The 21,835-nt window shown below is 37.2% G+C and overlaps 1 protein-coding gene across 3 annotated transcripts in view; it reads left to right on the top strand.

Annotated features, from left to right (window-relative positions):
• The window catches only part of LOC110830094 (discoidin domain-containing receptor 2), a 342,861-nt gene that overhangs the window by 175,417 nt on the left and 145,609 nt on the right, over positions 1-21,835 (top strand). For all 3 annotated transcript variants that reach the window (XM_087351873.1, XM_022064567.2, XM_022064569.2), the window contains one exon: positions 10,942-11,144. In XM_087351873.1, the coding sequence (XP_087207999.1) occupies positions 10,997-11,144 (148 nt within the window). In that variant the 5' untranslated portion in view covers positions 10,942-10,996. The remainder of the gene's footprint in view (positions 1-10,941; positions 11,145-21,835) is intronic.

Genomic DNA, 21,835 nt, shown 5'->3' with positions numbered 1-21,835 from the left:
TCCTTTTCTCGGACTGGGACCTGTTCATATACGTTCTTGGCAGATGATCCAGAAGTGGTTTGCCATTGCCTTCTTCTGTGTGTGAATGGAGTAATTGTTGGGATGCCACGGAGAAACCGGGGAAGCCCCCGGAGGAAAACTCCGTGTTGCCTAGACCACGGCCTTGCCCAACACAAGTTATAAATTCGGGCACCGCCGGGAATCGAACCCGAGACCCCCAGGATTACAAGGCCAGCGTTCTGACCGCTAGACCACCGTGGCCTATAAAGTACACATACTATTTGTCCTGTTCCTTAAGCTCTCATGCCTTAATGAAGGTATGACCTTGTGAACTTTCCAACTCGGGAACTCTGATTAAGCCCCACACAGTATTTGAGCTTATTTATGATATATTGTGTACACAAGACGAATACCAGTTACCAATCTTCGTCAATGAACGTAGAGATAATTGCCTTTCAACGAATAAGAAGAAGAAGAAGAATGATTGTTGCCTAATGGTATAGTGTCCTCGTCTTAACGGACTATTTTCATTACTGAAAATTATTGCAGGCCCTAATGTAATCTGTTATAAAAAATACATATTCATAAATAGTCGTTACACTTGCCCTTGAATATATCATTACATTATCCGATTAGGTAATTATTGTTATTATGGTTCTTTGATCTATTATTAGATTCTTAGCGTGTTTGTATTCCCGAGTCCACAACACCTTGTAAATTGCACTCGTAGTGTAACCCATTACTTTATTACATATTTCAAACACCCACTTTATAACAATAATTTGAATGACGAAATTAAGTCTGAATTACAAATTGTCTTAGCAGGAATCTACTATACTAAATTGTTGTTATGTTATATGAAATATTATGATCGTCCTGATGATGGAGGCAGCAAGCGCTTCTGAAACCTCGGTAAATATCTATCGCCTAGACTAAGAAACAATCCAGAAGACAGCCATCTTCGTAGTCGCCGCAGTGAGAACTAGAATTATTACTAAAATCAGGACCTATTACAAATTTCAATGAACCGTCTAATGCGTCTCCTAATGGAACTGAGTAAAGAGAATTTCCTATCTAAGTGAACCAGTCTGTAGTTGGATACAAATGCACACTAGGGAATACAAAGCGGACGCTCCAAGCGTTAAGCAGGTTAAAGTATCTGCGTGTGCTTTGTATCAGTACTTTGTCCTAAGGAAACGTGCAAATTATGATCTGTGGACCCCAACTAAAGGCTCGCCTGCAGTGGGGAGATCGACCTGAATATTTGATGTTGTGGGCAGTTATGATAGCATCTGTTAGAGAATTAATTCAACTATACAACTTCCTCAGATGATGCCCTTGGGGCATGGTAGGACTATTATTTATTTATTTATTAATGCCTAACTTTACGATAGCAAGGCACGCGGTTGCTGAAAAGTAGTTTTATATTATTTGACTACCCTTTTAGTTTCTGGGTAAATTTGTACAATTTTCTTTCGTGAATACATATGAAATTATTCAACTTCAATCATGGCTTAAGATCACCTAGGGCGTAGATCGTGGTCGCTCTAACACTGGAGTCGTAATTTCGAATCTCATTCGGGACATCGATGCTTGTCTGTGTTGTGTTGTCCTGTGTAAGTCGAGGCGTTTTGTTAGGCTGAAACTACTATCCCAGTATTTCCCGGAAGGCTTGAGGAAGACCACTTAAGCATGTCAGAATAATCGGTCTCTAGGGTGATATTTTAACACGGAACTTTCCCCTAATATGAATCGGGAGTGCTAACCACTCGACAGTGTCTTTAGCTCACGGTGAGTTGGCCAGGTTAACTTCTACCCAGGATAATGGCTGTTATCTTGGATACTGAAGTATAACTGTAAGGCGGAACTCAATCCTTCCTGGTGTAACATTTTTAAAATGACTTCGAGGCTTCAGTCAACCTGTGCGGGGCTCGGAATTGGTTTCCACGAGAAAAGTCTGTCCCTTGGGTAGGCGAGACACAATGGAGAGCGTGACCTGCCCATCAAAATCCGTCTCCGTCCACCGGACACGGGGAATTTGATGTATCTATCCATCCATCCAAACCATGGAGCCCGTAACACTCTAGCAAATTGGCTTCATCTTTTATAGAGGTGGAAATGCGACCTCAGTGATTTGAAATACCGGCTCTCCGCTAAACAACCACACAAACGTGTAACACCACTATCAGAATGAACTTTCTATCAACTGGCGTTTGCCATTGTAGTTCTCACCCCAGTATTTCGCATAATTTTATGTGATGTCTGTAAGCAGATAGCGTGTTGATAATACGTGTTTCGACCCTGGAACTGCGTCTTCCAAAACATCATATGATATATAATTACTATAAAATTTATGTAATAATTGTAAAAAAAGTGTGAGAAATTGTGCTTAAATCTTTGAAACCAAAGCTCGCATAAATGATATTTAAGAATTTAGCCTTCTCGAAGGTATCACCACCTTGTCGAAGGCAATCTGCCGGGTGAGGAGGCTTGCGTGCTCAAATGACCCTTAGGGCTATGCCGGCCTGAGCTTCGGCTCATGGTAGGGTCACCCAAGCCGGACAGGTCTAAGGAGATGCGCTAGACTAAGAGTGATACCCTGGTCCTCCAGGTTGGGGGTTGGGTGTAGGGCTAACAACCTTTCACCTTTAAAAAAATATGTGTTACGAAAAAAATCAACCAAGCCTCGGATCAGGACGGACTCTTTGGCACGACCACGGCAATTGAAAAAGGACATGAGATTTGGTACTTGGAACATTAGGAGCCTCTATAGGGCTGGGGCACTGAAATCAGTGTGTAGGGAATTAGGGAATTATAAGTTAGACTTAGTGGCAGTGCAGGAAGTGCGATGGGAGGGGGAGGGCATGATCCCAGTGGACAATTTTACATTTTTCTATGGAAAGGGGAATGACAATCATCAGCTAGGGACGGGTTTTTTTGTTCATAGCAGAACTAGGGCAGCAGTTAAGAGAGTAGAATTTGTTAGTGACAGGTTGTCTTACGTAATTTTGGAAGGACGTTGGTGCGACATCATTGTCCTTAATGTTCATGCCCCAACTGAAGACAAAAGCGATGATATCAAGGATAGCTTTTATGAAGAATTGGAATCAGTATTTGATACATTTGGCAAGTATCACATGAAAATTCTGCTAGGAGATTTCAATGCAAAAATTGGGAGGGAGGATATCTTCAAACCCACAATAGGCAGCGAGAGTCTCCATGCACTTAGTAATGATAACGGTCTTAGAGCAGTAACCTTCGCTACGTCAAAAGATTTAATTGTAAAAAGTACAAAATTTCCACACCGTGATGTTCATAAATACACTTGGACTTCTCCAGATGGCAGAACACACAATCAAATAGATCATGTTTTAGTAGATAAGAGAAGGCAGACAAATGTAATTGATGTGAGATCATTCAGAGGAGCAGATTGCGACACTGATCATTATCTGGTGGTAGCAAAAGTGAGGGAGCGGCTTTCAGTAAGTAGACGAACTAAACAAAATTTTGACACAGAAAGATTTGATTTGAAAAAATTAAGTGAGGGAGAGGCAAAGGAACAATATCAAGTTGAAATTTCGAATAGGTTTCAAATTTTAGAGGCAAATGAGGATAATGAAAGTGTGGACATCAACAGGGAGTGGGAAAATGTCAGAAACTGCATCAAAATTTCAGCAAAAGAGAAACTAGGATACTACAGGAGAAAGCAAAATAAACCGTGGTTTGATGAAGAATGTTCAAAATTAATGGATCGAAGGAAGCAAACAAAATTTCAATGGTTGCAGAACCCAAACAAAACAAATGCGGATAATCTATGTAACGTGAGACGTGAGGCTAGTAGAACCTTTAGGACTAAGAAAAGGGAATACCTGAAGGGCAAAATTGCTGAACTTGAGACAAATAATAAGGAAAAAAACATCAGAGACCTGTACAGAGGCATTAATAACTTTAAGAAAGGATATCAACCCCAGACCAATTTGGTAAAGGATGATAGTGGCAAGTTGCTTGCAGATCCAATAAAAATTGTGAATAGGTGGAAAAATTTCTTTAGCGAGCTCTTAAATGTTCATGATACTGGTGATATTAGACAGATTAAAATGCATACAGCTGAACTGTTGGTGCCAGAACCTAGCTTAGATGAAGTGGAACTAGCCATTGGGAAGTTGAAAAGTTATAAATCTCCAGGAATTGACCAGATTCCGGCCGAATTAATTAAAGCAGGTGGCAAAGGGTTGCATATGAGGATCCATAAGCTTATTCAGTTAATTTGGGATAAGGAAGAGATGCCACAACAGTGGAAGGAATCAATAATTATTCCTATTCATAAGAAGGGGGACAAGACTGAGTGTGGTAATTACCGAGGAATATCGCTGCTATCAACCTCATACAAAATTCTATCCAACATTCTTTTGGCAAGGTTAACCCCATATGCGAATGAAATTATTGGGGATCATCAGTGTGGGTTCAGACGAAACAGATCAACGATTGATCAGATCTTTTGCATTCGTCAGATACTAGAGAAAAAATGGGAGTTCGGTGGGACCGTACATCAGTTATTTATAGATTTCAAAAAAGCCTATGACTCTGTGAAGAGAGAAGTGCTATATAATATTCTTATTGAATTTGGTATACCAAAGAAGCTAGTGGGTCTAATAAAAATGTGCTTAAATGAAACCTGTAGCAAAATTCGAGTAGGTAAATATGTATCTGAGACATTCCTCATCAAGAACGGTCTAAAACAAGGAGATGCTTTGTCTCCCTTGCTCTTTAACTTTGCGCTAGAATACGCCATCAGGAAGGTCCAAGGTAGGCAGGAGGGTTTGCAATTGAATGGGACACATCAGCTATTGGCATATGCTGATGATGTTAATTTATTGGGGGACGATATAAATACAATAAAGAGGAACGCAGAAGTTTTACTAGAGGCTGGTAGACAAGTGGGGCTGGAAGTAAATTCAGAAAAAACTAAGTACATGTTAGTATCTCGTCATCAGAAGACAGGCGGGCAAAATTATCTTAGGGTGGCTAATAAATCCTTTGAAAGGGTTACAAAGTTCAAATATTTGGGAACAACAATAACAAATCAAAATGATACTTGTGAGGAAGTTAGGAGGAGACTAAATTCCGGAAATGCTTGCTACTTCTCAGTCCAAAATATTTTGTCTTCCCGTCTGATTTCTAAGAACCTGAAAATTAAAGTATACAAAACAATAATCTTGCCTGTTGTTTTGTATGGGTGCGAAACATGGTCTCTCACTCAGAGGGAGGAACACAGATTGCAGGTGTTTGAGAATCGGGTGTTGAGGAGGATATTTGGGCCTAAGAGGGAAGACGATGGGGCGTGGAGAAAACTGCACAATGACGAGCTTAAAAATCTGTACTGCTCCCCCAGTATTGTGAGGGTGATTAAGTCGAGAAGAGTGAGATGGGCGGGACATGTAGCGCGCATGGATGGGACAAGAGGTGTGCACCGGGTACTGGTTGGGAAACCTGAAGGGAAGAGACCGCTGGGGAGACCTAGACGTAGATGGGAGGATAATCTCAGGCGGGATCTATGGGAGATAGGAGTTGAAGGAAACTGGATTTTGTTGGCCCAGGACAGGGTCCGGTGGAGGGCTTTGGTTAATTCGGTGATGAACCTTCGGGTTCGGTAAGCCATCTAGTTAGTTAGTTAGTTAGTCCCAGCCTTTAAAAAACTCACCGTTACAAAGATCAACTGATAAATTATGTCAAGGAAATAATCTCTGTTTACACTGAGAATTATACAAGATCCATAAATACAACATTTCGAGTTACTGATTGTTAAAACACGTTGTAGAAAATTTCCACTGGACTTCAATGGGTTAATTTAAATTACATTTATTTCTCAAATCTGTTCTTTTAGCCTGTGCATCCCAGGTTATCCTGATTGTTATAGCCTACAAGTTCTGCTTTCATTAGGCAGCTTTTAGTAGTCTTAATGTGGGTGGAGAAAACTTTGACGTAATGTGGCAATTTTATTTGTTATTGTGAGTTGAAAAGGGATGGGAAAGGGTTAGGGACAAAAGTTGCAAGAGTCATAAGGGGAAGAAAGAGACACGAATAAAGAATAAATACTCGAAAGAAATATTTCCCTTTTTCGATTTTAACGGGTCTTTTACAGTAATGTAAGTCATGACAGCAGTGTTGTCTATACGCACGCAAAGTAAGTTTCCCTGGGGCCGTTTACAGAAACAAAACACAATTTCATGGAAATATTTATTGCAACAGATACAGCAAGTGTCCAGCTATTTTTCAACATATTCGCCACCGGAATTGAGACATTTGTTATACCGTGGGACCAACTTTTGAATACCTGTGTCGTAGAAGTCTGCCGCCTGGGATTGGAACCACTGTGTGACATCCATCTCCGCCTCTCTGTCATTCTCAAAACGCTGACGCTGACCGGACAGGAATTTCTTGAGGTGTAGGAAAAGATGGAAATCACTGGGAGCGAGGTCCGGGCTGTAGGGTGAATGATTAAACACCTCCCAGCTGAACTCCTGCAGGAGACTTGCTGTCCGTCGAGCCGTGTGCGGCCTAGCGTTATCACTGACCGCACTTCACAGTCGGCGGGAGCTGGAATAAGAACCTCCATCTTCAACAGCTGCAACGATGCTACTGTGAGAACGCGGGAATTACCGTTAGTGCATGCGCCTTGCTACGTCATTGCTCTATCACGTACGCACAGTCGCTTCGCTCAATATAAGGTTTGCTAGCTGTGGGACGAGTGGGAAACTTACTTTGTGGACGCGCCTCGTACCTTCTCTGAACTTGAAAACTAGACAGATAAATATGTGTTGACTTCACGTAACACATTTAAGCGATCAAGCAATACACAGCTGTTATTTAATTTTGGCTACTGAAAACATTTACTACCGAAGTCGCAGTGGAACATGGGACCTCCCTGGAGCTAATGTTTTACTTGGTTAGCAACGAGTGACCGATCTGGGTGCAGAAGTGTGGTTTGGTTGCTAGCGGTGTGTCAACACACCCACAGCTGTCCGCTGAATTGGGAGCAATTAGCCATTCAACCACCAGACAACCCTATTATACAAGTAAACCCTTTACAAAGCTTCTCCCTATTTTGCTCGTTGATGGGACTCTCACTCAACATCATTAGTGACACTCATTATTTAGCGGAGCAGAAATATGTTGTTTGTTAAACAACTTTGTTAAAGCGATGCTTATATACTGGCCAACTATTAATGACGCGAGTGAATGATTTATACATATGAGTCTCTTTTATGTGCTTTATTGAACACACGTTAGCACTGTAAATTTCAGATCGTGAAACGTTATTTACGTTTCATTTCTGTTTGTAAAAACATTGGTTTCAAGATAAATTAGCCTTACATGATAAATAATTGGTTTATATAACCCTGTATTGAATATAAATAATTTAAACAATTACTATAGACAAATAACTATAAATAAATATATTAAATTCCATATTTTATTGACTGCTCCAAAATGTGTAGAAACTGTTTGATGTTTATAATTAAAATCTTAAATTTGTTGTAATACAAAACAGAAACATGTGATTATGGAAGAGACAATTTGCGTGCGGGTGTGTAGTAGTAGCACGTGTTATAAGACAGGAAATATAATACATGAAAAAGTATAATTAGTGTATAACATTTTTTCAATCCGTCCATAGACGCTAAATAACCTGAATTTGATTAAATTTGATACTGAAGAATTTTAAGGAAATTTTTAGACGCGTTTAAATATTTATGTAGATTGAAAATTTTAACGACCATTTTACACATCAGTATAACTACATAAGCTTATCATAATGGATAATCGTACACGGAAACAAATTCTTCAGTTGTTTTAGCAGCAGCTGGCAACAATTAATGAAAATAAAATTAAGCCCCTTTTGATTTTAGGCTACTTGTAATTTTATTGTAAAATGAAGAGCTTAGATGTTAGAACGTGTCATTTAATAATTCCTTCTGCAGAACGCGCCTGTCAGGTGTACATTGTAGTATATAGCTTTGCAGGTTTTTTTTATTTGTAGCCTATTTTTGTTTTAATTTAAAATTGCTAATAACGTTCTTTTTGAGTACTATACAGTATTTTGTTACCGTTTCATGTTTCTGTACGTTGCCCGCAACTCGGCTTCGTCTTTGCTGACTAATGAAATTTAAGAAGTGGTACCTAAAAAGACATCTGAAAGAGCAAATATTATTTACCTGCGTTCAAAAATGTGTGCAGACCTATAATTTAATAATTATGTCGGGCGAAGACACTAACAGTGACCCAAGTGTACTTTACCGCCGAGATGGAAATTTACGAGCGAGAAAAAAACTATGAGAAATTAGAAGTCCAGAATATCAGAGACAGCGCCATTACGTTTATAGCCCATAAAATAACGATTCCATTCACCCGTCTCGTTTTTATGTCCACTTCTACGCCTCAGGCTGAAAGTAGTTTAAATTTATAATGGATGTGTGCTCCATGACGTGTCTGTAGAAGCTTTCAGAAATGAAAGTTGGTTTTGTCACCATATCAAATTTTACTCTAGGATTTCTGTTATATTAAAACAGAAATTAATTAAAAGTTAAGAACGTCAGTACTAGTGAAGACTTACTAAATCTATAGCTGACAGTAAAACTGTATGTACTTTTATTATTTAAGTTTCTGACCGTTGCCATGCAACCTTTAGTTAAGGTAATGTCCAGAAACAGTTGACACACAAGTGGCGGGTTTATAGAAACAATTCTCATTTGATGGTGCAAACAAGGATAGGCCTAATTATAAATACCAAAAGTTCTTAATCACGTGTAACTCAACTATAAGCTGGATCTGTTTTTATGGGTCTTCTGTACGAATATTTAATTTGACTAAACTTTAAAACTGCGAAATTTTTAATATTTTTTAATGTATATATAAACTTAATATAGATTGTCTGAAGGTTTGTGAAATTGCTTCATATATATTATATAATATTTTACATTTTGGGATGATATAAAGTGTAATCTGGTAGATGTTTGTCGACGTTTCAGAGGAGCTTACTATCTCCATTATTTCTCATGTTGAAGGCAGTAGTCTACTCTAAAACGTCGGTCACTCGGTATTGCGTCGCGAAAGACAGACATCTACCTTATAAATATTAATTAAATTAATTTAACATTTATTGAAACTTATAGTGAATTCTCTGGTTTTTGTGTTGATAATTAATGCCACTGAACGAAAAGTAGAATTGTATAAGAAACAAATTACTTCGATTCCTCAACGAACACAGTACTTGGTTTCTGATCACGGGGTATTTTATTAAAGGAATGGATATTAATGACTTGGGATTGTAGTAAAAGACTTTCAGTTGAGGTAGTTTTGCAGTATAAATGTAGCAAGCCAACTCCGCTGCTTACGGTGTTATAAGGAAAGATGGTCTCCGAGAAGGAAGTTTAAATGGGGTTGTATGTGTGTCCGTGTCTCAATTCCCTGGAGGAAAATAAGCGAGAGCTTATATTGCATAAGGACGGAAACGAGTCCACAAGATCCTTCTGTAACCCCCCCCCCCCCCCCCCCCCCCACCATATGGCTACTTCGCCCCACATCGGAGCCCGCAGGCGTGTCAGATGCTAGACGAGTTGATTTCTTTGCAATTTACTTCCACGAAGCTTCGCTGAAGAATTTTAATTGACTTATACAATTTCATTCTTCATGTTCTCTGCTTCAAAAATTATTTGTGCTATATTAACACAGCGGAATATTTTCTTTTAAAACTCGTGAGTTGTTCACGTGTATCTCCGTGTGTTGTATCTAAAAATAGGTTTATATAATTGATCAGTACTCGGCGTGTGTAAGATAAGACTCATTACCGTCAAACTTAGTGGTTTCAAAACAACGAACTCTCTGGACATTATTTCTATTGTCTTCACCTTTGTTAAAAAAAATACGACGTTTCGGAGACTAATAATTGTCTCCAACCTCAGAGTTAGCCCATAATTTTGGAAAAAGGGGCTAGCAGATAATTTATTAATCTTCACAAACCTTCAGATTAGGAGGTTTTAACCTTTTCCTTCGAAAATCAGACTTTGTGTGCTTAAAATTACTGTTCTTAATATAAATGTCGAATAACTGCATTTTTGAATGACTGAACAAAGACCTTTGTTGACTATTTGTTCCCTCAGAGCCAAATGAGCACAACTAAAATATGATAATTTTACATAGTTGTCCAGTAATGAGGAATATATCATCTAAAGTCATTTTAAGACATCACAAAACCCACAATATGAGTCACAGAGATAAAAGAGATATATCGATATGGATATTTTTATAATAAACCCTGATAATGGAGGCAGAAAACGTCTCCAGTATTCTGGATTTCAACCCCATTCTCACGTGGCTAATCGCCCGAGAAGATTTCTTTGCAGTCAGTCGCCGCAACTTCAACTTTTACAGACTTCAGTATTGGTCATCGGGGTTGTGACACCAAGCAACCCTGTAGATGGTTCCGACCGTTTCGGGGAAACGGGAGAGAATGAACTCGTTTGGAAAGATAATAGATAGGTGCTTCCTATCCACATAATCAGTTATCGCCCTGATGGAGGCAGCAGGCGCATCTAAATCGCCGGTAAACGTCTGCAGTATTCCATGGTTTAACATCCCAGAAGACAACCATCTTCGTGATCGCCACAGTAGAAATCTAAAATCTCACCAAGTATCAAATTGTGGAAGACGCCGGGTGAGGTATATCCTTAACACCAAAGCCAGTAGTGTGGTGCCAGAAACGCATAATCGGTAATCAATGATTCGCCTCGTAGATGCGTTTTCCCCGAAGAAAGATCATCTCCCCTTCCCCGCTAACGCCCCTGTCCACTCAGCCTCTGATCCACCCTCTTATCTGTTGACTACTCTAAGAATTGGAATCACATTTCAAAACTCAGGGATCTTCTTTTGTGTGATTTTCAGATTCTTGGCGAGACTTCCATCGCTTAATGGTTCGGCTCTACTGAATTCTATCTTCATGTTGGTGGTAGCAGCCATGTTGAAACAGCATTTGGTTCCCCGTGGCTCAAAGAATACTATAGGAATTCAGTACTGTAACCTGATCCTAATTGCTACTACAAGTCTGCTATTGTTGGCAACAACTCCCATTGCTGGATTCGACATACGTAAGTAGAGACGCCCTATATTCTCCCTTTGTAGAATAAGTACATATTATGACAAGGTCCTTAGAATCCACGGACCTACTGAAGTGTAGCAAAAATAATGTTGGCCATTTCAGCTTCTCAAATGTTATCGTAAAGAAGGTAACGTGCATTAATATTTCACTAAACGCTAAGTAAAATTTAAGACTTAAAATAATTTTACAAAATACATTCTTACTTAGATTGTTTCAGAAAAGTAAACACTCTTGTGTTGCATTTACGTTCAGCAAAACAGAGAGTCATATATTTTACAGATACATGTTTTATTTAAATTCTGTTGTCATGTTCGTAACAAAATTAAAGTTTTGTCATAATTTGTCAGTTGAGACAATTCACAAATCGTGGTCGGAGTCAGTTCTTGAAATTGCCGACTTCTCATTGTAGTCTGCTGTTTAACTTAGTAATAAAAAAAGCTGTCTCACTATACGCCATGTAGGCGCTTGAGGGGAGAGGTCGTATAGCTCCTACTCGTTCTTAAACTTGTCTTTAGACACGGGCGAGTTGTCTGCGTAATTAAATTGTGTAAGGAACAGTACTTAATTGTATTCAGTGCCGTATTTTAAATTATATTTAATCTGTTCTTGCAACACGTGCTCCTAAACGTCGTTGTGAAGTGGTTATGTCTGCTGTTTTTAATATTCAGAATGTCTCTGGTTGAAACCTCGGTCCAGTGACCTGCTGTGAAGATAGATTTTTGTGACATTCTTCAATCCCGTAGGCAAATTCCGAGACAATATCAGAAATTATAAGACAACCGATTCCTTCCACATTCTTTACAGTAATAATTTATTAACCATTCTAACTTTCAAGAGTTTATAATCTGAGCTTTTGAGAGCATTATAAGACTATAAATGAAAAACACGTAACAGTTGGTCAGTACAAACATACGTTATCACATAAACTACAACGGCGTATGGATATTTAAAACTTGTTACGTGTTTGTTCGCCTGACAGAACCGTTTGGCAAACTCATGTCTGTACGTTGAATGCAGATATTTTTGTTGGAAACGCTGTCATTGACACGCTTACAGTAAATAAATAGCGATGGTACGTATGAGAGACCAAAAGCGAATAATCTATTCCTTTTCACCTCTTGCGGTTTTAGAATGGACCTTTGGGAAAAAGTATTGGATTGAATAAGTAACCATATACAGTTTATTTAAGGGTTGTTTGTTTTAGTGATCATTATTCTGTGGTATAATTAATATTAATTCGCGATAAGTGATGAACCGCGTATATCATGGGTTATTTTCAAAATCTAATAGTAGACAAGGAGGTCACGGTTTTGTTGCGTTCATCTAAAAGCGAATATCAGCAATTAAAATCATGCAAACTTTGAGAAAAACTTAAAACTTTCATAGCAAGTATCTTAAATATACATTATGAATTTAAACTTGCTTTGAGGCAGTCAGAAAAGAAGTTGTAACAGTTGCAGATTAGCATAATTTCGTTCGCGATTTGTTACTTCTAATGTTTACCTTTAGCATAAATATAAATCGGAAATAAGTCGTATGGAAATTCGTGCTGAATATTTATTATGACCACAGTCATTAAACAAAAATGAAGCCACTGTCGCTAACAGAGCGATTTGTTTGAAATTAATATTTGTTTTGCAGATTTGACGACTCATGAAATTCATTTGTGTGATTAATACTCTGCATTTTAACATCGCCGAATCGAATTCTAATTTTTATGCTGTGTATGAACGAGATATTAAGCCACTGGAAGATGAATATCACTTGAATGTAAAAGTACATTCGATATTTTATTACACTACACATGCTATCATATTCATCAACAGTCCACCGATGAACAGTCATTTAAATTCTGTCAAAGCACTGAAATTTTAATCGATTTAAACGACGACACGATATCTCTTTTTGATTTAATTTTATAATTTTTCTTTACTCCATACAACGCGCCCGTTAATGCATTTCTCTTGTTAGATGTTAAATGACGGGAAGGCTGAATAAATAATACTGTGTAATCCTTCTGTTATTAAAATGTGTGTTGACGTAAAATAGATGATGTCGCTGGAAACTTACGTTTTGTATGATTAAAGTAGTTCGTAGCGATATATTTCGATTTCATGAGTATTATGATATATAAAATTTATATAGTAACATTTTGTGAACATCAGCAAATTTTCAAATAAAAATAACTGTTTTCATTTACTGTGAAATGATAATTCTAAAAATGTGGTGAAGGGTTATGTGTTGGCGTTATGACTAATCTAAATGTGTTTAAAAATTTTGTTTGGCAATACCAGCTTGCCGAAATTTACGTTTCTTCGAGAGAACAGTCTTATCTTTTCGGTTTAATTACGCATACTTATCAGAAACACATTTCCTGAAACAGTATAATGAAGACTTACTTTTAAGGCATATATTTATGTTATGAATTTTATCTTAACCACATTAATTGCGAATTTAACGAAAACAGATACAGACTTTCCAATATTACATAAGCACACCAAGCAGGCATATAGATTCAAACTGCCTATCAGACCTGTCGGTGTGTCCCATCCCACATTCTATATTGATAAATTGAATTTCGAATACCAAGCATGTAATTCGATTTCAGTTAGAAGGTTGCCTGGGACCGCAAAGTGATATTCATTCAATACAAAAATCCAATCCTCCTGTACGCACCGTAAACAACAAAAATATCATTTTCGGTTTAGAGCGACCGATTTCTTCTGAGCTATGGGTCACAGGTACTGCATTTTATGTATCGCAATCTGGGGTTCGGGGGGGGGGGGGCAGTAATGGATTCCATGCCACTGCATACTTCAGCCGAATGCTCCCATTTTGTGTTAGAGGCGCATACGATGTCAGCCACTGTTTTGGTAAAAGCTGCTTGAATCGTAAGGACTTTACCCTTACAGCGAGGAAAGCACAGAATGATGTATTGGTGTCCAAAATATCTCTACAAGAGCTTTGCGGCCAAAAAAGGAAATAGTGATCGAGTCCTATTCACTGACAAATTAAGAAGTCGTATTAAAGATTGACGAAACCATCTTTAATTTTTTTCTTTTCATAAAGATTTAAATAGTACAGATGTAAATACAAGCTTGTATTATAGATAGATTATATTACATCTTACGATGATAGAGTTGCGTCATATTGTGAAAATATATATTTAATTAATTAATCTTATCCGTCTAATCACAATTTAAAATTTAAAATTAAGATAGTTAAAATACCATGTGATGCTCCTTATCGAAACATTCGATTTACATTTGGAACATCACTTTCTCACTACATGTTTCGGTTCTTAGATGAACCATCTTCAGGTGTGTAAAAATTACAATTATATAAACTTAAAACTTAAACATAATTTCTTATATGCAACTTTTTTGTAGTTGTTAATAACTGATAAACAACTACAAAAAGGTTGCATATAAGAAATTATGATTAAGTTTTAAGTTTATATAATTGTAATTTTTACACACCTGAAGATGGTTCATCTAAGAACCGAAACATGTAGTGAGAAAGTGATGTTCCAAATGTAAATCGAATGTTTCGATAAGGAGCATCACATGGTATTTTAACTATCTTAATTTTAAATTTTAAATTGTGATTAGACGGACAAGATTATTTAATTAAATTACATCTTACCTTAATCATAAAGTTTTGATATGGAGTGTTCTGTTCTCGCTTCATGAAAATGTCACCTCCTTGATGTATTGTAATCCTTAGATTGTTGCAAATCTATGCTTAGTGCAACTGTTGAAGATAAATCTTGTCTCGCAGATTAACGAAGTATATCGTGAGAACAGCCAAGTGTGTACACCAGGTCCGGGGAGGGGCTTTCAGTGTTCGTTCGATGTCATTTGCAACACTGTGCACAAAATACTCTGCCCCGAGGGATGAGAACGTAAAATTAGAAATGCAAATCAGGAAGTGGTTAACCCAGTGGACTTGCAGTTCATTATTGTAACACGAGATAAAATTATCGGTAGAATGAAACAATGGAATATATTCCCGCATTTCGAGTTTACAAAACTGTTCATAATTAGTGGGAATTAATATTAGAGTTATCATCTGGTTTACACTATTTATATGTCAACAATAATAATTTTAAAATATTTAAAATTTAATATTTTTTCAATGTGGTTGTATTTTGGGATATTACACCTATTAGTCTAGTGTGTATATATATATATATATATATATATATATATATATATATATATTGACCGACGTTTCATAGGTGTTTACTACTAATAATCGTCCTAATTATTAAGGCAGTATGTGCCTCTAAAACGTCGTCAGCATAGCATAACATCCCAGAAAAATCTTACATTTCCCCAACATTGTTATATGCCATCTACTGTAAAATGAAGTTGACTCTTGACATGAGTAATTTAATTAAATGTCAGTTGTTCTCCTTTTAATATATCTCATTATACTTTCGATGAGATACTTAAAATATACTACTAGAAATGTTTTAATTTGAGGTGTTTTAAAAGCACATCATCGTAAAATAATACGTGGTTAGAAGTCAACTGCGTTGCAAAGCGTTGTTAAGCGTGTAATCTGTCGAAATTAGCACTTGAAATTTCCCATTCAAGCTTTGTCATCAACCCGTGTTTAATCAGTTAAGTTGATTAATGTGTTTATGTGCAGATATTCGTAATTTACTGCGTTGTGTCTGCATGCAAATTTGTAATCCAAGTACTTTTTCTAGAAACGTTTTTAAGAGACTGCCGTTAAACGTTTAAATATTACTTACTGGCTTAAGACTAGATTAGGATACATTACACTTGCATAGTAAAACTCCCTCTCATAATTTTCGTATAATCTAATTGAGTAACGCAGAATTATTGCCAGAATTATACAGGACACAGTCTTATGTCTCTGTAGGATGTATTAGACGATCGCTCTGATGATACAGGCAGCAAGTTCCTATGAAACGTCGCTAAAATTCTTCCAGACTACACGGTGCAACAATTTTGAATCTTACGGAGTAAAGCAGGTAGACTACAGACGTTCAATGGACAAGTTGTAATGGCTTTAAATACTAGAATTTGTTCGTATCTGTTCGTAAGGAAAAACAGACGAGATTAAATTTAAGACTGCAGTTTTCAGGAATGTTGGCAAAGTTCCCGAGAGAAAGAAATTATCCAGGCACTGCACAGTATATATTTTATCTTGCTACTTCTGCATAGTCTGTCATTCTCCGTTACCTCATTCTGTAAATCAACCAGCACGTACAGAATCAAGAGATTTAATAGGAAAATTTTTACCTTTTTATATTCTAATTTATATTCAGGTGAGATGGAAACCTAGAAATTTGCTTTATTCCTAAGAATGTAAGTTTTAATTCATTATAAAAGTAGAACACTGATTCAGAATCATACGACTGTCGTATCTTATATTTATAAACACTCCTATGTATAGAAACTGTTTTCTTATAGTGCCTAGACGTTATGCTTGTTTTAAGAGAGATGTATCCCCTCTTAATCTTGATGAAATACAGGTATGAAAAGGGGGCGGAGGAGAGGAGGAGAGAAGATGATTGTGTAAAGAGATAAAGTTAGAAATGAGGATCCAAACTGAGCATATTGAGTAAAAACTAACCAAGTTATCAGCACGCAACCGAGACTGTAACAAAACCGACACGATCTACTTAGGAAACTTTTTTTAAGTCTTAAAAATACTTTCTCCTGCTTTCTTTTAAGTAGGCTATTTACTATAGAGTTTACAACAAACCGTGATTATAAATTAGACGTTGATTAGAATTATTCGTTGTCAGGACTTTTTCTATCGTATGTTTTTTTTTAAATTACTACGTTTCGGAGGCTGGTTCTGTCTCCGTCTTCAGGTGAGAGGTACCTACTATGTTGGGTCTCTTAGATAGAGCTAGTCTCTGTCACTGGACAATATAAATCGTGCAATTATTTCAACTTATCCACCCAAGTACGGGTTCTGTCAGTAGATTATAATACTTAAATGAAAAAATAAAAATTAAGCTCTGTAAGCGACCAGTTCTGAAACCACATAAAAATTGATATAAAATCCCTTTAGAACTTAATTAGAGGTTGTTTAACAGTGTGGACCACCCGGGTAACATGGAAAGAACATGTACAAATTGCAAAGTATTTTTGTGTCCAACAGTGATGTGTATTTCCTCAGTACGTCTCGTTTTATTTTATATATAACATGTTAAGCATTCTAAATATTTACCAAGTTGGATTGGACGTTGATCTGAGTCGCCATATTGTTAAACTATCATACGTCAACGCTGAAGAAAAATGTAGCGGCTAGCACACATACAAAACACCCTTAGACCAATGTAACTTTATGTCGATATGTATGTATTTCTCTCGGTATGTGTTTGCTTTTTCGTTCCGTGAGCTCTGAATTTATAGCTGTTTCCCCACGTATATAAAATACCGTCTGTCGCTTGCAATAGGAATACATAATGCTACAGTGTAGAAACAGCTCGTTTCCCTATTTCAGCAGCGGACAGCTGCTTCTCCGCTCGTCCGAAATCTGCTTTGTTTGCATCACTGCAATACGTGACAGCTTTCAGATGAGTAGAAACATTCTGGGCGTTGCGATCTGTTTCAATTCGCGTCTTACTGGCTTTTTAGTGGTTTAACTGACGATTTTTAAGTTTTCGCTGGTATTTTTCACCGGTACATAGTTTAATTGCCACGGTGGTCTAGCGGTTAGAACGCTGGCCTTGTAATCCTGGGGTCTCGAGTTCGATTCCCGGCGGTGCCCGAATTTATAACTTGTGTTGGGCAAGGCCGTGGTTAGGCAACACGGAGTTTTCCTCCGGGGGCTTCTTCCCCGGTTTCTCCGTGGCATCCCAACAATTACTCCATTCACACACAGAAGAAGGCAATGGCAAACCCTTCTGGATCATCTGCCAAGAACGTATAAGAACAGGTCCCAGTCCGAGAAAAGGATGGAAGGATCCTGTTCATATGGACCTGTCGGCAGACAGAACACTACAAATAAAAAATAACATAGTTTAATAGTACAATATTCTTGATAAGTTATAACAGTGTTTTCAAGACATGACTTTAATTTTATCTTCATTATACTCTGTAATTAAGAGAAACAATATTAAAATGTAAACAATAATTCTTATTGGCATTATCCAGGAAATAAAAAGGTTGTTAATTTATTTGCTTAATTATATGAGTTTTAATATAATTTGTAATAATTTATATTTGCGTTTGTGGTCGGACATAGTCTTTAAAATTTGGAACGCAGTGTTTGGAATTGAGATTTCTACAGCGTTTCATATGTACTAAATAAAATAGCCATAGACACTGTAAAGTAAATTCATAATATCTACCTAAAGTATGTAACTGCAAGTGACACAGCATATTTTTGTGTCAGTGAATTTTAAGATGTATCGCACAAAGTGTCCGTTTATAATTAATATACGATTATGTGGGATCATGAACTACATGTCAAAAATTACGTATAACCGCAAGCCCACGTGTTTACACTATCAGTCACTGTCATCGGTACGCTCCGTTTAATAATAGGTGACGTTATATAACGCGGTTATAATAACATTTTGCGTGTTTGTGAGGTCTAGGCAAATTTATGCGTTGATACCACAGCTCCTACGCATTCCTATACAAACATAGAGCCATTTTACGGAAAGAAATGTGACCCTCGAACACTTTCTAGGCTGGGAAGTTTTGTAAGTGTGGAGTTATTTGATGACTTGAAATTTTTCCGCAAATATGTTCGCAGTCCAAAAGAATAATTTTACATCATTATCAGGTACCATCAGGTTAGCGTACAAAATATTTTAGAAGGATAGTCAAAAATTTTTATCTGAGCTCTTAGCAGGTTAAGGCGTGCTGTTCCATTTATAGCGTTGCAGAATAAAGAGAAAATCTTGGGGAAACCTTACGACGTAAACACGAGCCAGCGATGTGAGGTAGCTTACCGGAAATTATAAACCAACATGTCTATCCGCTCAGGGGATCAAGTCGAGTTTCCCTTACTATGAAAACAAGTTGATAACAACGATGTTTGCTTTTTCGCAAGTTTCCGGAGACACAAGATGATAATTAGGTCAGCTCGTGGACTGATATCGAGTCCGAGACCACCTGTTCAATCAGAGAAAAGACCAGACTGTGTCAAAATTGGCGATATCGCTTCACTGTTGGTCTGTTTGTGGATCGAGTAATCGTTCATACCAACATGGATCATGTGCATTTGGGCTTAAGTCAGTTAATACGTTGCTGACTCACGTTTAGTGACACTGAATATTAAATTATGAAGTTTTGCTCAAACACTTTGTTTAGTTATAATAAGACGTTATATCAACTGCAGAAGCTATGTAGGAACGAGTTTGTGTTGTAGGTGATCGTGAGTTGAGGAATATTGTATCGTATTTAGATTTTTATCCCTGGAGTGTCTGAGGACAGGCACGAGATACATCGGGCAGGGGTCGGAATTTGGACCAGAAAATTTTCGGTGGCAAGTTTGACGTATTACTGATTATCTATTCCGCTGTGTTTAGATCGAAAATGTGGAACAGAAATGAAGAAACCCTGTGTCTTGGATCTTCACTGGCAGAAGTGTAAAAGAAACATTTCTTGTTCCATTTAAGTAATTTTTTTTATAATTTTAAAGTTGTTCATTACTCATAATATTTATTAAATTGAATGACGCAAGTAATTTTGTTAATTATATTTAAAATGCAGGTACATGAATATTTTTGAATATCATTTTTATCATTATGCAAATACTGTTGATGTTACTTCTGTAAAGGGTAATTTAGGCAACAGAAAATAAGATTAATAAAAAAGATAATTATTTTTATTATTAATATTTATATATCTTAAAACTCATCACAAATAAACAATTTTCATAAATTGATATACATACTCGGTAAAAGTGTTGTTAGTTTATATAATTTACGATAATTACGTGATTTTACGGAACAAACGGGATATGAATTTGCAGTAGGATGAATAAGAGAAACGAAATTATAAAGTTATTTTATAGACTGTAGCAAATTATTTGTATTTTGTTTGGTTACTTGAATTTTTTGATGCAGACACAATAACACTCTTAATTCGTATTATATAACGTGCGTAATTTAAAACTGGAGGGTCACTATAAAGATTTTTTAAACCCGATTCAGAGTACTCGAATCTGTCCGGCTTAATTTAAAAATCAACTCTCCCTCATTTGTAAACACAAACAACAACAAAGAACGCTGTGTAGAACAGACTGGATTTCAATTACCGTTTAGGTTAGGTTAGTATTCCGTGTAGCATACATGTCTGTTCTTTCCCTCTCTTAAAATTATTCAGAATTCATTTCGGAAATTGAAATTCCTACGTAATCCGTCAGCAGTGTGTTGGGATACAAACATGTGAATAGCGGATTGTGTTTGCATATTCACTTCGTGCTGCTTTATACAAATAATAACAATTAGATTATAAAAAAAACGAACTCCAGGATTTTAAATATGATTTGATGCTCCCCTTCGTTTTGTTTGATTTTCAAGTTGGTTTGGGAGTGAAATAACAGAGAGCTTAGTGATTGGAGAAGTCCGTCTGATGGAAAATCGACACTGCTCTTCATTTTGATCTGTCGACGTCCGTTTAGAACATACGAATTTTACGAAGTTCTGCTCAAAGAATTTCGAAATTTATTATTTACCCCAAGATAAGAAACTAAATTAAGGTTATTTGTAAAAGTATTCCTTTATACATTGCCCAAAGTCTAAATTATATAACTACAATGCTACTTCAGGTAAAAATTATGTAAGAAGACAGTAAGCCTATTTGTTGTGTTCCCTGGTTGGGCTCGTCTCAGTCAAAATAGAGCATGTGTCAAGAATGGGTTGCACAAAGTTTTGGATCATCCTGTAGCTACATGCTCACCGCCGTGAAAACATCTCATACATATTTTATTCTTACGCGTAAATGTGTACACTGGTACATGAAATTGTTAAATATAAATGTCATGCCTTGTACAAAAGTAATTTGATAGGAGTTTTTCAATAGACACACAGCATATCGGGAGTCAGATAATGGAATCGTGCCGGTGTGGTTTTGCTGTTATTCCCATATCTCCGAACTCTATGGGGGTGAGAGAGCAGAGTAGCTACTACTCGGGTTATGAAGCTGGCCAACAAGAATGCGCGTGTCACATTCGGGTTGGCATGACTCCTGAGGGTCACATTAGGGTCCACATGGGACCTCCTCATTATTACATGCGTGCTGGGACAACCACGCCTGCGAGGTTAGTGCAGAATGGAAGATGTAGGACGGAGATGGACAAGTTCCAGGGCGTAGATCGTATTTGGGGAAGTGTCGAAGTGAGTATTTTCATCTTCCATGTGGGGCAGAATTTTGTGATATTCGGTTTCAGCCTCCATTCATACTTTCATTTGAAGTTGTTTGTCTGTATAAACTATTGATTTAATTGTATTAAATTCAGCAATTTCTGTCGTTAACAGGTATTAATGTTATAGTAGTTTTTAAAAATCTGTACTCCTCCCCCAGTATTGTCAGGGTGATTAAGTCGAGAAGAATGAGATGGGCTGGGCATGTAGCGCGCATGGATGGGACAAGAGGTGTGCACCGGGTATTGGTCGGGAAGCCTGAGGGAAAGAGACCGCTGGGGAGACCTAGACGTAGATGGGAGGATAATCTC

Source organism: Zootermopsis nevadensis, unplaced genomic scaffold (genome assembly GCF_977971745.1).
Source record: "Zootermopsis nevadensis isolate Lab colony 2312 unplaced genomic scaffold, Znev_1.0 Znev_ptg000020l, whole genome shotgun sequence".
NCBI lineage: Eukaryota > Metazoa > Arthropoda > Insecta > Blattodea > Termopsidae > Zootermopsis > Zootermopsis nevadensis.
The sequence above is the reverse complement of the archived record's forward strand: the minus strand, read 5'-3'. Positions and strand labels throughout refer to the sequence as shown.